At 22.8% G+C, this 12,925-nt stretch overlaps 2 protein-coding genes across 5 annotated transcripts in view; one reads left to right on the top strand and one right to left on the bottom strand.

Moving 5' to 3' along the window:
* LOC132923052 (aquaporin AQPAe.a) overlaps positions 1–12,925 on the bottom strand; it is a 478,481-nt gene that overhangs the window by 145,506 nt on the left and 320,050 nt on the right. The window lies entirely within an intron of this gene.
* LOC132923046 (uncharacterized) overlaps positions 1–12,925 on the top strand; it is a 107,694-nt gene that overhangs the window by 78,790 nt on the left and 15,979 nt on the right. For all 3 annotated transcript variants that reach the window (XM_060986843.1, XM_060986844.1, XM_060986842.1), the window contains exons 7-15: positions 4,290–4,420; positions 4,545–4,690; positions 4,786–4,950; positions 5,288–5,405; positions 5,480–5,808; positions 6,597–6,721; positions 6,810–6,988; positions 7,536–7,570; positions 7,941–8,110. In XM_060986843.1, the coding sequence (XP_060842826.1) occupies positions 4,290–4,420; positions 4,545–4,690; positions 4,786–4,950; positions 5,288–5,405; positions 5,480–5,808; positions 6,597–6,721; positions 6,810–6,988; positions 7,536–7,570; positions 7,941–8,110 (1,398 nt within the window). The remainder of the gene's footprint in view (positions 1–4,289; positions 4,421–4,544; positions 4,691–4,785; positions 4,951–5,287; positions 5,406–5,479; positions 5,809–6,596; positions 6,722–6,809; positions 6,989–7,535; positions 7,571–7,940; positions 8,111–12,925) is intronic.

Raw genomic sequence — 12,925 nt, 5'->3', positions numbered from 1 at the left:
AAATATTTCAAAATATGTCTATTATCACTGTAAAGGATGTCGTATTAAATTATAATTCAATAATAAATTAATATGCACAAAAATCGATTCTAAAAAGAGCAGTATTAGAATTTATTTAAAAGGACATTATATAATTTATTTATACATTATATTACTATTAGAAATTTAATTTTAAATTAAAAATACAAAAATCAAAAATATGGCATTTAATTTATCATAGTAAAATAATAAATAACACCTATATTATTATTGTTATTAATCTAGTACCTTGTCAATATAATAAGTTTCGAGTAACCTAAACTGTATAATATGGGTTTGCTTAAAATTTATTTTTCTAAATATGTTTTATATATTATCGTGAATATAAAATAATAATAAACTTAATTCTAAAAATTCTTAAGTCTCTATGTTAATTTTAATTTACTGAGATAAGTTAAACATGATGAGATCTCAAAACATGGTGTAATTGATTCTTAACATATTATTATTATATTGCACGGCGTTATGTATATGCAATATAATATGCCTACAAAGTACTATATTATAACTGGGTAAAATATTCGATTGATATATGAGTCATTGCAAAACTTAAACATATTATTTTTGTTTTCTAAGTTGAAGTATAAAAATTCCGTGATTGATGTGGGTATTTTAATTCAATGATTAAAATGATTCTAATTTGAGATGGTCTCATTAGTAAATTAATTCATAAATTCATAAAAGACTAAAAAATGTAGAACACTTTACATACTTAAATATAGCAAAAGAAGAGAAAAATATGTTGAGGATAATTTTATGTTTAGAAATTTAGTTATTCGTTTTTGAATTATAAAGCAAAAAAATGTTTGTATAAATAAATAAATCGATATCGTTAATTCAAACGGTTTGATCTAAGATTCTGATAGTTACTTGATGATTAGTTATTTATTTATAAAAATAACATTAACATAAATATAATATCAAAAAATAGAAAAATAGTATTTTTTACAACATTATTTCCTTGTGATGAATAATAACGAATGAGACATTTGGTCTCGTATACTTTAACTCAAGGTGATTTGAACTATTATGGACGTTTTTTGTGCCATCTAAAAATATAAACGGATATAATTTAGCATTACGGTTGAATGGGGTTAGTTTGGATATTATCTGGCCAAATAGAAAGATGGTAAGAGGCAATAAGGTGAATGAACGATACCGAGATATAAGAGAGAGAAAAAATGAGATGGAATGCGAAAAAAACGGTAGATATAACCTTAGCAAAAGTTGCCATTAAGGGTTTTTAAATAGCCTGCAACAAACATTTATTTGTACTGTTTTTATGAGCTTTTATTGGCCGTTTCGCCTGTCAGGTAAAATGTGTGCATTTGTCGACAATTTATACACGCATCCGTTCGTTTCATAACAGGCTATTCACAAGCAAAATAATAGAGTTTTTTGTTTTATATACATGAATGAATGTCAAGTCTGTGACCTGATTGTTTAATTTTGTGCTTTAATTTTTGTTTCACTTTTTTTTTTAATTTTACTTTATAAGGTTTTTTTTATATGTGTACTTGTGTACTGTTAATGGATAAAGTCCATTAAACTAGACATATGTATCCGTGCATGGGTTATGAACTGTTGAACTTGTCACGATATAAACGCCCAATGTTTTAACTTAATATTCTAAAAATTATATAAAAAGATAAAAGAAACATCATAGTAGTCATCATTAATATCTAAATACAATATTATAATATATAAATATAATATTTTATTATAAGTATTTAATTTTGTAATTATACGATTAATACAATGAATATATTATCATAGTACTTTTTGTTATTATTGATTTATTTTATCCCACATATAGAATATAAAACCTACTGATTTAACACTATAGTGATGAACAAAATGTTTCAACTTAAATCACTATAAAATAACCAATTATGAAATTATGTTGGTTTAAAACCTTTTAGTTATCAATATTTTTTTAAATAATGGACCTAAATGGTTGTTTGTGAACTCGGATTGTAAAACATTGATAACTAAACCTATATGTATATAAAAACGATTTTTGAAAAAATCTAGTTTGAACTTTTTAGTTATGAATAAATATATATATATATATATATATATATATATATATATATATTAATTTTTATATAAGAATTAAATGTTGTTTTAATGTAAATTATTGATAATTATTTATTTTATTTATTTTTTTTTTATTTGTACATATTTTATACAATACACATTTATTGAGAAGGAGATTTTTGTAAAATCGAGTTAGATACAATAAGGTATTTCAAATGTAAAATAATATATTTGTCAAAACTTGGATGTATTCCAAAATTTTATAAATTATTAAAATAATGATTTTTTTTTCATTTTTTTGATGTTAGTTTATGAGTCTTGATATCGAAGAGGTCGTTTCTTTAAAATCCTAAAATAAATTTTGTTTAAAATAAAAATAAAAATTGAAAACTATGTTTAATATCTTTATAAAAGGAAAATATACTATACATTTTGTAAAATTAATTCTTAATTGTATCATGTTTGTAATATGTAGGGTGTTGTATGTAAAACTTAAGTCCAAAATTTAACAATTATTTAGTTTATATTTTTACAGTTTTTACAGTTTTATAGTTTTTAAATATCACAATGGTAAAATATATTTTTTATTTGAATTGAATACTAAATTTATACATTTGTTTCTTAATTTAAAATACAAACATATGATTAACATTATATTATAACTTAGTAATCAATCAGGCTTAAAAAATACATCATGTAATTAAAAAATGTAATATGTATATATAAGTATAAGGTTTAATAGATACTCATACTCCAATAATTTTATTGAGATTTAAGACAATAAGATAAAACTAACTATTCTCTATAATTACCCCTAAGTTGATGAAAACAATTTATATTTTGGATAGGAATACATCACAGTTTTAAGAGACTGTTAAGTTTATTATTCTATAATAATGTGTAAACTATAATATGTATAGTATGTAAAATTATTTTTCATCTAGGTGGTATATAGCAGATTATTAGATTAAAATTTGTTTTTTTTTAATTTGATACGTAGATTTTATATTAACGTTATTATCGTAACCCTGATAAAAAGCTCTTAGAAATCGCAAATCTTTTTCCGTTAATAGTTTTATTTCGAATGCCTTTTTAAAAAAAAAAAACTAGCAAATTACTTTATCTCATGTTATGTATTGTATTTAGGCTGAAACTACTGATAGAGCCCCCCTCCAACGGATCCCTAAAATGAGTGTTGTGGATCACCGTTTATGAACCGCTGATAAACAAAGATTATTATATATTGGTTGTAATTCATTATTATTTTTTTTACAAATGTGTTATACAATTAAGTTCAGTATAATTTTAACTATATTGCATTTTTCTATGTATGCATTATACATATACGTAATAATATATATGACATTTTTTTTTGTATAGGTATATATAAATAATATGGACAGGTGATTCACCGAGCATAACCAGTAACCACCTTCATTATTTTCTAATTAATAATTAATTGGTTCGATTTTTGATTTTTTTGGAGTTTTTAAATATTCTTTAAGACTATATTTTTAAATTCTTGAGATTTCCTTGACAATTTTAGTAATTAAATAATATTAATCTTTCAACATTAATATTTGTAAAATTGGATCAAGTATAATAAATTCTAGTATATATTTTATACTTTTGTAAAACCATTTCTAAGAATATTATTTTTTTTGTAAACCTTTTAAGACTCGTAAACTACTCATTTGGATTTTTTTTTAATACAAAAAAATATTTAAAATAATTATCGAATATGTATGTATTATATAATAATATAATATTAAGTACAAAATCAAGGGTTTTTTATTTGAAAAACATAAATTTCTATTTCCATATGATATTTCTAAAGTTTTATTAAAAATCTTCAGAACTATATTAATCTGAACTTAAAGAATAGTGTCTAAAATTTTAAGAATACCAAAAATACATTGTTGAATTACTGTGTTATTGAAGAAATTAGGATGAGCATGATTGGTGAATCATATGTATAATATTTTACACCACTATTAAATTTAATTGTTTGCACTACAATAATACTTGTATTTTTAGAAACATAAGAAGCATATTTGCTACGTATTTTAGTATAATTATAAATTATTGGAATATAAATAAAAGTATAAATGTATAATTTATAATAATCTGTACAAAATATTTATATTATACATAATATTATGTATCAAACACAGTTGTATTAATTAATATGATCGTTTGTATATATACAGGGAAGACAAGGCAAAGGCTCAATATTTGTGTGGGCATCGGGTAATGGTGGCCATCATACTGATTCTTGTAATTGTGATGGATATACAAACAGTATTTATACGCTATCCATTTCAAGTGTCACTCAAACCGGGTATGTTTTAATGCATATGGATTAATTTAGTTTGATTGTTTGATATAATATTTCAAAAACTGTATTACATTTAAAATTGTTGACATTTTTGACAACTCAAAGTTATCAATTTATAAATTTACAGAAACAAACCATGGTATTTGGAAGAGTGTTCATCAACATTAGCCGCTACTTATAGCTCCGGTACACCAGGAAGCGATCACGGAGTGACAACAGTTGACATGGACACAAAAATGAAACCAGAAACTATATGCACGTCCGAACATAGTGGTATTTAATTAAAAAATAAATATTAAATAAATGTATAAACAATATAAACATACATACTGATGATTAAAATAATTAAATAAACTTTCGAATGTTAGGAACTTCTGCTTCAGCTCCTATTGCAGCTGGCCTTTGTGCTTTAGCATTAGAAGCGAATAGTAATCTTACTTGGAGAGATATGCAGTATTTAGTTGTTATGACTTCAAATACAAAACCATTACAAAATGAATCTGGTTGGACAACGAATGGAGTTAATCGTAAAGGTATGAAATATGTACATATATTATTTTACTGTTGTAAATAAACAATCATGTTTTTATTTTTTATTTTAAAACACATAATAATATTATACTCATAATGGTTATTTTGATTAATCCATTAAATTTAGTAGGTAGGTTAATTAGTATATTAAATTATTAACTATCAAGAAAAAAAACAATGAGTTGTTTAGCTATAACAATTTAACAGTTCATTATTCATAATAACACTTGAAATTTTACATAATTAAGTTTATTTTACATCAACTAGAAACAATGTTAATTTTTAATTTGATTATCTACTTAGCTGATATATTAGCCTAAATAAAAATATTTTATTTAGTAAGTCATAAGTTTGGTTATGGGCTCATGGACGGGGGTGCTTTAGTTACAATGGCAGAACAATGGACTAATGTTCCACCACAGAAAATTTGTAGAGCCAGAGAAGACAATAAACAAAGGTACTATATACAAATACTGTACATAATTTTTTCTTTCATTCCAACATTTAATTATTTTCACTTTTTAAATGTAGATGGATTGATCCCGCTCCAGGTAGTGTATTGTCCATGTTTATGGATGTGGATGGATGTCAAAATAATTCAGCTAATACCGTTAACTACGTTGAACACGTGCAGTGTCGAATATCGCTTAAGTTTTTTCCTAGAGGTGATTTGAGAATCTTATTGATTTCACCAATGGGCACAAAATCGGTGTTGTTATTTGAAAGGCCATTGGACATAATAAGCAGTACATTTGACGATTGGCCATTCCTGAGCGTACATTATTGGGGTGAGAAAATAGTGGGTCGTTGGGAAATCAAAATAATCAGAAGAATGGCTAATTCAACTGCTAAAAGTCCAGGTAATATATTATATTCTAATATACCTATCAAATGTTTAATTAATATCCGTTTATAATTTGAAAACAATTTGAAAACATTTTTTATTTTGAATACACTATTACTTAAATGCTGCGTTTTTTAAAGTATTTTATATAAAAAAAAATATGTTATTATATAATGTACATTGTAAAATGTATTTATTTGTGTTTAAAATAATTTGTGTTAAATATTTATGAAAGGTTACTAAAATAAATAAAGTGTTGGCCTCTCCGTAGGCACTTCATATATCGTCTTAGCTTTTTCTTAGATAAAGTAAAATTACAATTCATTATATATATATTTTTATAGACAATTCATAGTACATCATCTTATAAAAGTTTTTTTTTTTTTTTTAATGTTGTATTATTATTTGTCGATTATTGGTATTATATTTTTACAGATTTTTTTTTGAATTTATTTTATTTTTTATTTATAATTTTAGTTACTCGTATAAAATTAATTTAATTACTAAATTGAATTTTAAATGTTCATATTATTTTTTCCGTATTTGTGTCATTCAATTCATTTAACTAAGAAGCGGATAAATCTATAATAAAACCTGATTTTACAGACGATAAAGTATTTTATCCCACAAAAAATGATTAAATGCAAGTTTTGCTCAATATATTTAAATTGGATTTACTATAAATGAATATTTTTGAATTTATGATTAATTATTTTTATGATTGATTACTATTGATATAACTTTATTAAAAAAAAATCAGAAGAATGATGTATACATTTGTCATACTGTTAATAATTTGTGTAGGATTATTGAAAAAGTGGCAGTTGATATTTTATGGTACATCTGAGCCGCCGGTAAGATTAATTCCCAAAAAGAAATTCTTCAATCAGATCCAGACAAAAACGAAATTAAAACAAAACGAAAAAGAGGTATAAAGTAGCCGAGCTTTCGGTATTGGGGTTATGTAACCGTTATAAGTTTAATAATATATATTTTTAAATTTAATTTTCCACATAGGTATTAAAAAAAATCAAGTATCAAGGTAACTTGATGAATGTTAAAAATGAAACTACTACAGTTAATGGTAGTTCATATAACAATGAATCAATAAGCACGTTAATTCCATTCATTAAACATCCGTGTATAAATAGTACAAAACATTGTCAACAATGTTTAAATACTTACAACGATTCACTGTGAGTACAATATTACTATATCTGTTGAATAATTTCTTTAAAATCTTTAGAGTTATATTGATGATCCTAATAAAGAAATTTATATTTTGTTGAATAAAATATTTATTTTTTTTATATATAATTGTATTGTTCTTTACAATGAAAAATGATTATGATATTTGGATTCAATACTATTAAAAAATAAGATAACACATTGGGTACTGAAATAAACTGCAAACTGGCTTTTAAATTACGTATATAATATAATATAATATAATATAATATAATATAAACATTTAATGTTTTCTGGGTAATTTATCTGTAGTTCTAAAATTTTAATTTTAAATTAAATTGGGTTTTGATAGCAAAAAATATATAGACATAATTTATATTGGTACTTACATTTTCTTTTTATATAATGAAGAACGTTCATATTATAAAAAAAGTATGTTTACTATCAAAAAACATTTGTATAAAACAATAACAAATAATAATAAGTGTATCTATCAATAAAATATATGGATCTAATAAGTTTGTATTAATGACCACCAATTGTATACTATTACAGATGTAATCGATTTAATGAAACTGACATCGTATATTGTAAGTAATAATAGATTGTATATAAAAAACTATATTTTGGGTATATATTTATAATCTCCTAAAGAAATATTAAAATAATGTAAATTTTCCTTTTTTGTAAAAGTTAAGAGTGTACTATAATGACTTGAATAGATTACAGCAAAAATATTTACTTTGAATAAATTATAAATTTTAAAGAGACAAATATTTCTTTTTAATATTCTTAGTATACAACTATATGTGGTATAACTTAATAATAACTCATAATTAATAATAATACATATTATACAATTCACAAATATTTGTTTATTTGTATTAATAATTATTAGTGGATTAATTGTGAAGAAGAATAAGGAAACATTCATCTTATGACTTTTATATGAACAATTAGGTAACTGCTCAAATTCAAATAATGAAAAAAGAAGAGCCAACGATGACAATGTCGATACCATATTTTACAGTTCTTTGATATCTGATCGAAACCATGTGACTAAACCAGGAATAAGACTGGAGATCGTTATTCTCGTGATGCTGTTATTGATATGGCATAATTTTTATCAAGTAAGTGGAAACCCTCAAAATGCATAGATTGTCACTATATTATTTCAAACAATCCATATTTACGTCAAATATTAAAGACGGCACACTTTTGTGTTCCCCTCACGATAAGCTCCGCCCATGTTCTCTAAATAGCCCAGAGTTGAAAACGCAGCTTCACTCTAATGGTGTAAACGAGTTATTTCTCTAATGCGTTTTACCGAACACCACTAGGTCTGTGGGAAATCTGTGTCCGTATGATATAAGAATATAAACATTAATGATTGTATTTGATTAATAATACGTGTGATAAATACGTTTTCTCAACAATACACTGAACGAATATAACATATTGACAACATGTGAAACTTAAAACGTAAGTAAATTTGTTAAAACTAACCATATATTGTTCATAATATCATATTAAATTTCACGTTTCAAATAAATTAAATATATACTATATTTTGCCTGGTTGGTCCCAATATTTATATTTGTACAGACTTTTAATATATGTAGTAGGTTTACTACATTTGAGTGTGTTGAATAATATTAATATTTTAGTTCAATAATAAACATTAAATTTTCTTTTTTTTTAATTAATTTTATTATTAATAGCTTAACGTATTTCTGGCTTCTGCTATTACTAGTTTAATATATTATGTTTACATTTTTAACATTCGTTATTTTATAATAATATGATTTAGTAACAATATAGTAATACTTTAGCAGGTCTTTATTAATAAATAAAAAAAAACATATATTACTGTAATAATTATAATACAATATACGTATATTATTATTTTATTTTATTATATAACGTTAAATTTTTATTCACTTTAATTTCAAAGGGTTTTTGAGGAATTGCCTTATGGCAATTTAAGTCGTAGACAATCATATTTTGGTATCTAGGCTGTAGTTTTAAGCTTCTTCGCAAGTTTTCGGTTTGAAAGAAAAGTTTTTGTACTTAATTTTGATCCAATTCAAACAATTTGAACGTTTTTACTCGTTAGTATTTTAGTTTAGATATTATACTATCTATTGTAAAATATTGATGGTTTTAAGTTAGGTTAAGTTTATAAGCTATGTTTAATAAATATATTATTTAATATTTTATTAATGTAACGAAACCATAAATATGAGTTCATTAATAACTAGGTTTCTACATATATTTATTAAACCTGAAGATTAATATGTGTACATGTAAGTCATGTTTGGTTTTAGGTAAATACATATTTAAAACAATATTATTTACCTTTACTTTAACAAACGTAAACCATAGACATTACCTTATCAAAAATAAAATGCGAGTTTTTAAATTGTTCAACAATAACTGTCATAATATTTTCTTTGAAATACTATGTACTTTACATATTATTTCACGTTAACGTTTACTTATGTTAAATCATTATATATAAAATATAATATTATGATGATTTAATGTTTATATTATATTTTATGGTACTTAATAAGAATTATAAAAAATAATAATTTATAAATCAAATATAAAATGAAAAAGTACGAAAACCATTTTAATATGCAATATTATTATTTTTTTGAATACAACGAATAGTTGCTAAAAAATTATAAGAATATTGTTGGTGGTAAAATAATATTTATGGGACATTCTGACCCCCTTACAAAATAAACTTTAATATTGTCTCTTCGTATCATGTCGACTGTGTAAACTTAAGTTTTTTGTTCAAATAAAAAGAATGATTTGATAAAATGTATGAAAATGTATGGTAATTTGTGTTGTATACAATATAGAGGATAATACTAGATATATCAGTTGTTAATGTTTAGATACATTTTATAGTATAAATGTATAATAGTTGTATACCCATAGTTGGTTTTATTTCAGTATAGTAGTATCAGTAGTCAGAAATACACATAATTATAAAATATTAAACATTATTGATTTTTTAAATACAATTTTTTAATAAAAACATAATTAAAAATATAGAAAATGCGAGTATAATACTCAAACAATAGTTTCATAATATTAATATTACAATAATTTTAGGACTTAATAAAATCATGAGTATTTTAATAGTTCGTATAGAATTCGTAGAAAAAATAAAAAAAAATAACTAACAAATAATCTGAAATAATACTAAACGATACATTATTTATACACATTTAACATGAAATATCGATTTTTGACTATTTTGTATTATTAATAATTATTATGTATAACGTTTAGTTAAATCCTGTTTGATAATTAATATACTACATCTATATGATTGTAAAAAGTTTGAAATGTATGTCAATTAGATATATGATTAAAACTCACGCAAAACATTATTATAACGTTTTTATTTATTTCAAAATAATATTTTAAATTTCTTAAAGTATGCATAATGCATTAGATTCTTTATATTAAATAAGTTATAACACATATTGCGTTCTAAAAAATAATTTTAGTATTATTTGTAATATCAGTTACACCTTACACGTCCTATTATAATATAATGATTTGGTAAAAAAAAAAGACGAAAATTTTATTTTTATTTAATTTAATAATTTAACTTATGTGTACAATATATAAAGGTGCATAAATAACCTATACAATTATTTGAAAATAATATTTCTTAAATTTTTAGTATTATTTTTAATTATAAATAAATATGGCAAGTACTAATCAATTATTTTTTGAGAGTTAGATGTTCATAATAAAATTGGTTTTATTATTAAATTACTATATAAAGTTAATTTTATTATATGTAAAATTGTTTAGCTTATAATTAAAAACAAACAGTAGCTGATTATATTAAAACGATACAATAACACAAATTTTAAATGGTATTGATATACTTCAATACATTTGTGACATTATCATTAATTTTTATTTTTTTCGGATATTATGTTGATACTTGTAATATAATAACCATGTTACATAATATCATGAATAGCTACCATACAATCATTATTATTTGACTTACGTGGCATATAGAAGCATTTACTCGTATTGTATACCTAGTCTATACTAGGTAAAGAAAAATCTAATCTAAAGCATTTGGAATGATTTGAAAGTACCATACTAAAATGTTGAGAAAAAATGATAAAAGGAGATTGAAGTGTTTTGTTTGTGTAGAAACACAAAATAAGTCAAAGTTTGAGATGATTAAAGTTTAGTGTAATCAAATGAATACATAGCCCATAGAAAATATTAAAAATACAGAATAAAGGTACACAAAGGGAGATTATATTATATCAAATATGCTAAATTATTTATTATTACATTATTGTATGTAATATAAGTAAAAACAATTCTGTAAGTATATTTAATTTACTATATTTTATGAGAGAAATATTATAAGTAATATATGATGTATCAGACAATGTTATTTTTTATCATATTTTCTAATCATAATAGCTATTGTTAATAACTAAATTCAGTTAAGACATTCTGTGTATAGGTAGGTTACTTAATTTAAATACAATTAATAAGAAATTAAAGAAATTAAAACTGTTTTAAGTCTTATAAAGCTAATTTAATTTTGATAGTTACTGTTTAATACATACTATTATTTGCTCTACATTACATAATTAATAGATTATATTGTATGTAATCCAATCATACATTGTATACAATTGATAAGTGTATAGTATAATAATTAGGTATTAAAACTATTTAAAAACCTCCGGTATAGAGTATACGATAAACAATATATTTTAAATATGTGCGATATGACGAGTTTCCCGAAATTTCTGGTTCCAGTAAACATTGTGAATGACAGTCATTTATCACCGTTTTTAGGATAAACATCAAGTCCATAATTTGTTCCCTTATCTTCCGGTCACACACTACATTTTTTCTCTCACATTTTAAAGTAATATATTTTAGTATTTCCTAGAATGCAAATAGTTAGGTTAGTACATAAAACGGTGTGCATTAAATTCAACGGAAATTGAATAATAAGAACTAAATCTTGCAAACGGCACGTATCGTCACAGTTTTCCGGTCTTGAACTCAAGTGTACAATTTAACTCATATTTTTTTGAAATGTTTCCAGCAAACGTTCTGTTCAATGTTTTATGTCTTTATATAATATAAATATAAATATTATTTTGGGTTTGCTATTCTTAAAAAAAAAATAAAAAAAAATAATAATAATAGTAATCAAATTGTATTTCTCTGTATATTCTATAATAGTTTTAGATTATTTTAAAAATAATTCATAAACTATGACATTTTTTCAACCTAAGTAAATAGCCTGATATTAGTTTTATTCGTATTCATATTATTTATTTTTAAATCATTATTGTGTATTATTCATAATTACCATAAATAAATTCTTATGCATTGAATAACCTAGTATAATTGATAGTAATAATTGTGATGGCTTCATGAGTAAGATAGATGTTATGAAATTTTAAACTTTCATTAATTTTCGTAATATTCCAGTATTGTTTTTTTGTATATATAGTTATATATTTTTGTATTATTTTAAACAACAAGTAAATTGTACATAGAACAATATGTATTTTTAATGGTATGTAGATACATACCAATAAAAATATGCATACCAATGTATTTACAGTTGAAATAGTGAAAGTTTTAATAACTGAGAGTTTAATAAGTATTAAAGTTTGAAAAAAAAATAGATTGATTATAATTAGGCAATCAACAATAAATTAATTTCTTAAAATATGGTCCGTATGAAAAGTATGCAGTTTCTCATAAATTGATATAGTTGGTTTAAGCAGTAATAATACATAATTATAGAATCTTTCCAGCAACATTAATTGCATTGTATAAAATAACAATAAACATACTCACATATAAATAAGTAAATATTACAAAAATATTTTCACATTATTCTACAATTTCAAATA

This window comes from Rhopalosiphum padi, chromosome 2 (assembly GCF_020882245.1).
Source record: "Rhopalosiphum padi isolate XX-2018 chromosome 2, ASM2088224v1, whole genome shotgun sequence".
Taxonomy (NCBI): Eukaryota; Metazoa; Arthropoda; class Insecta; order Hemiptera; family Aphididae; genus Rhopalosiphum; species Rhopalosiphum padi.
The sequence above is the reverse complement of the archived record's forward strand: the minus strand, read 5'-3'. Positions and strand labels throughout refer to the sequence as shown.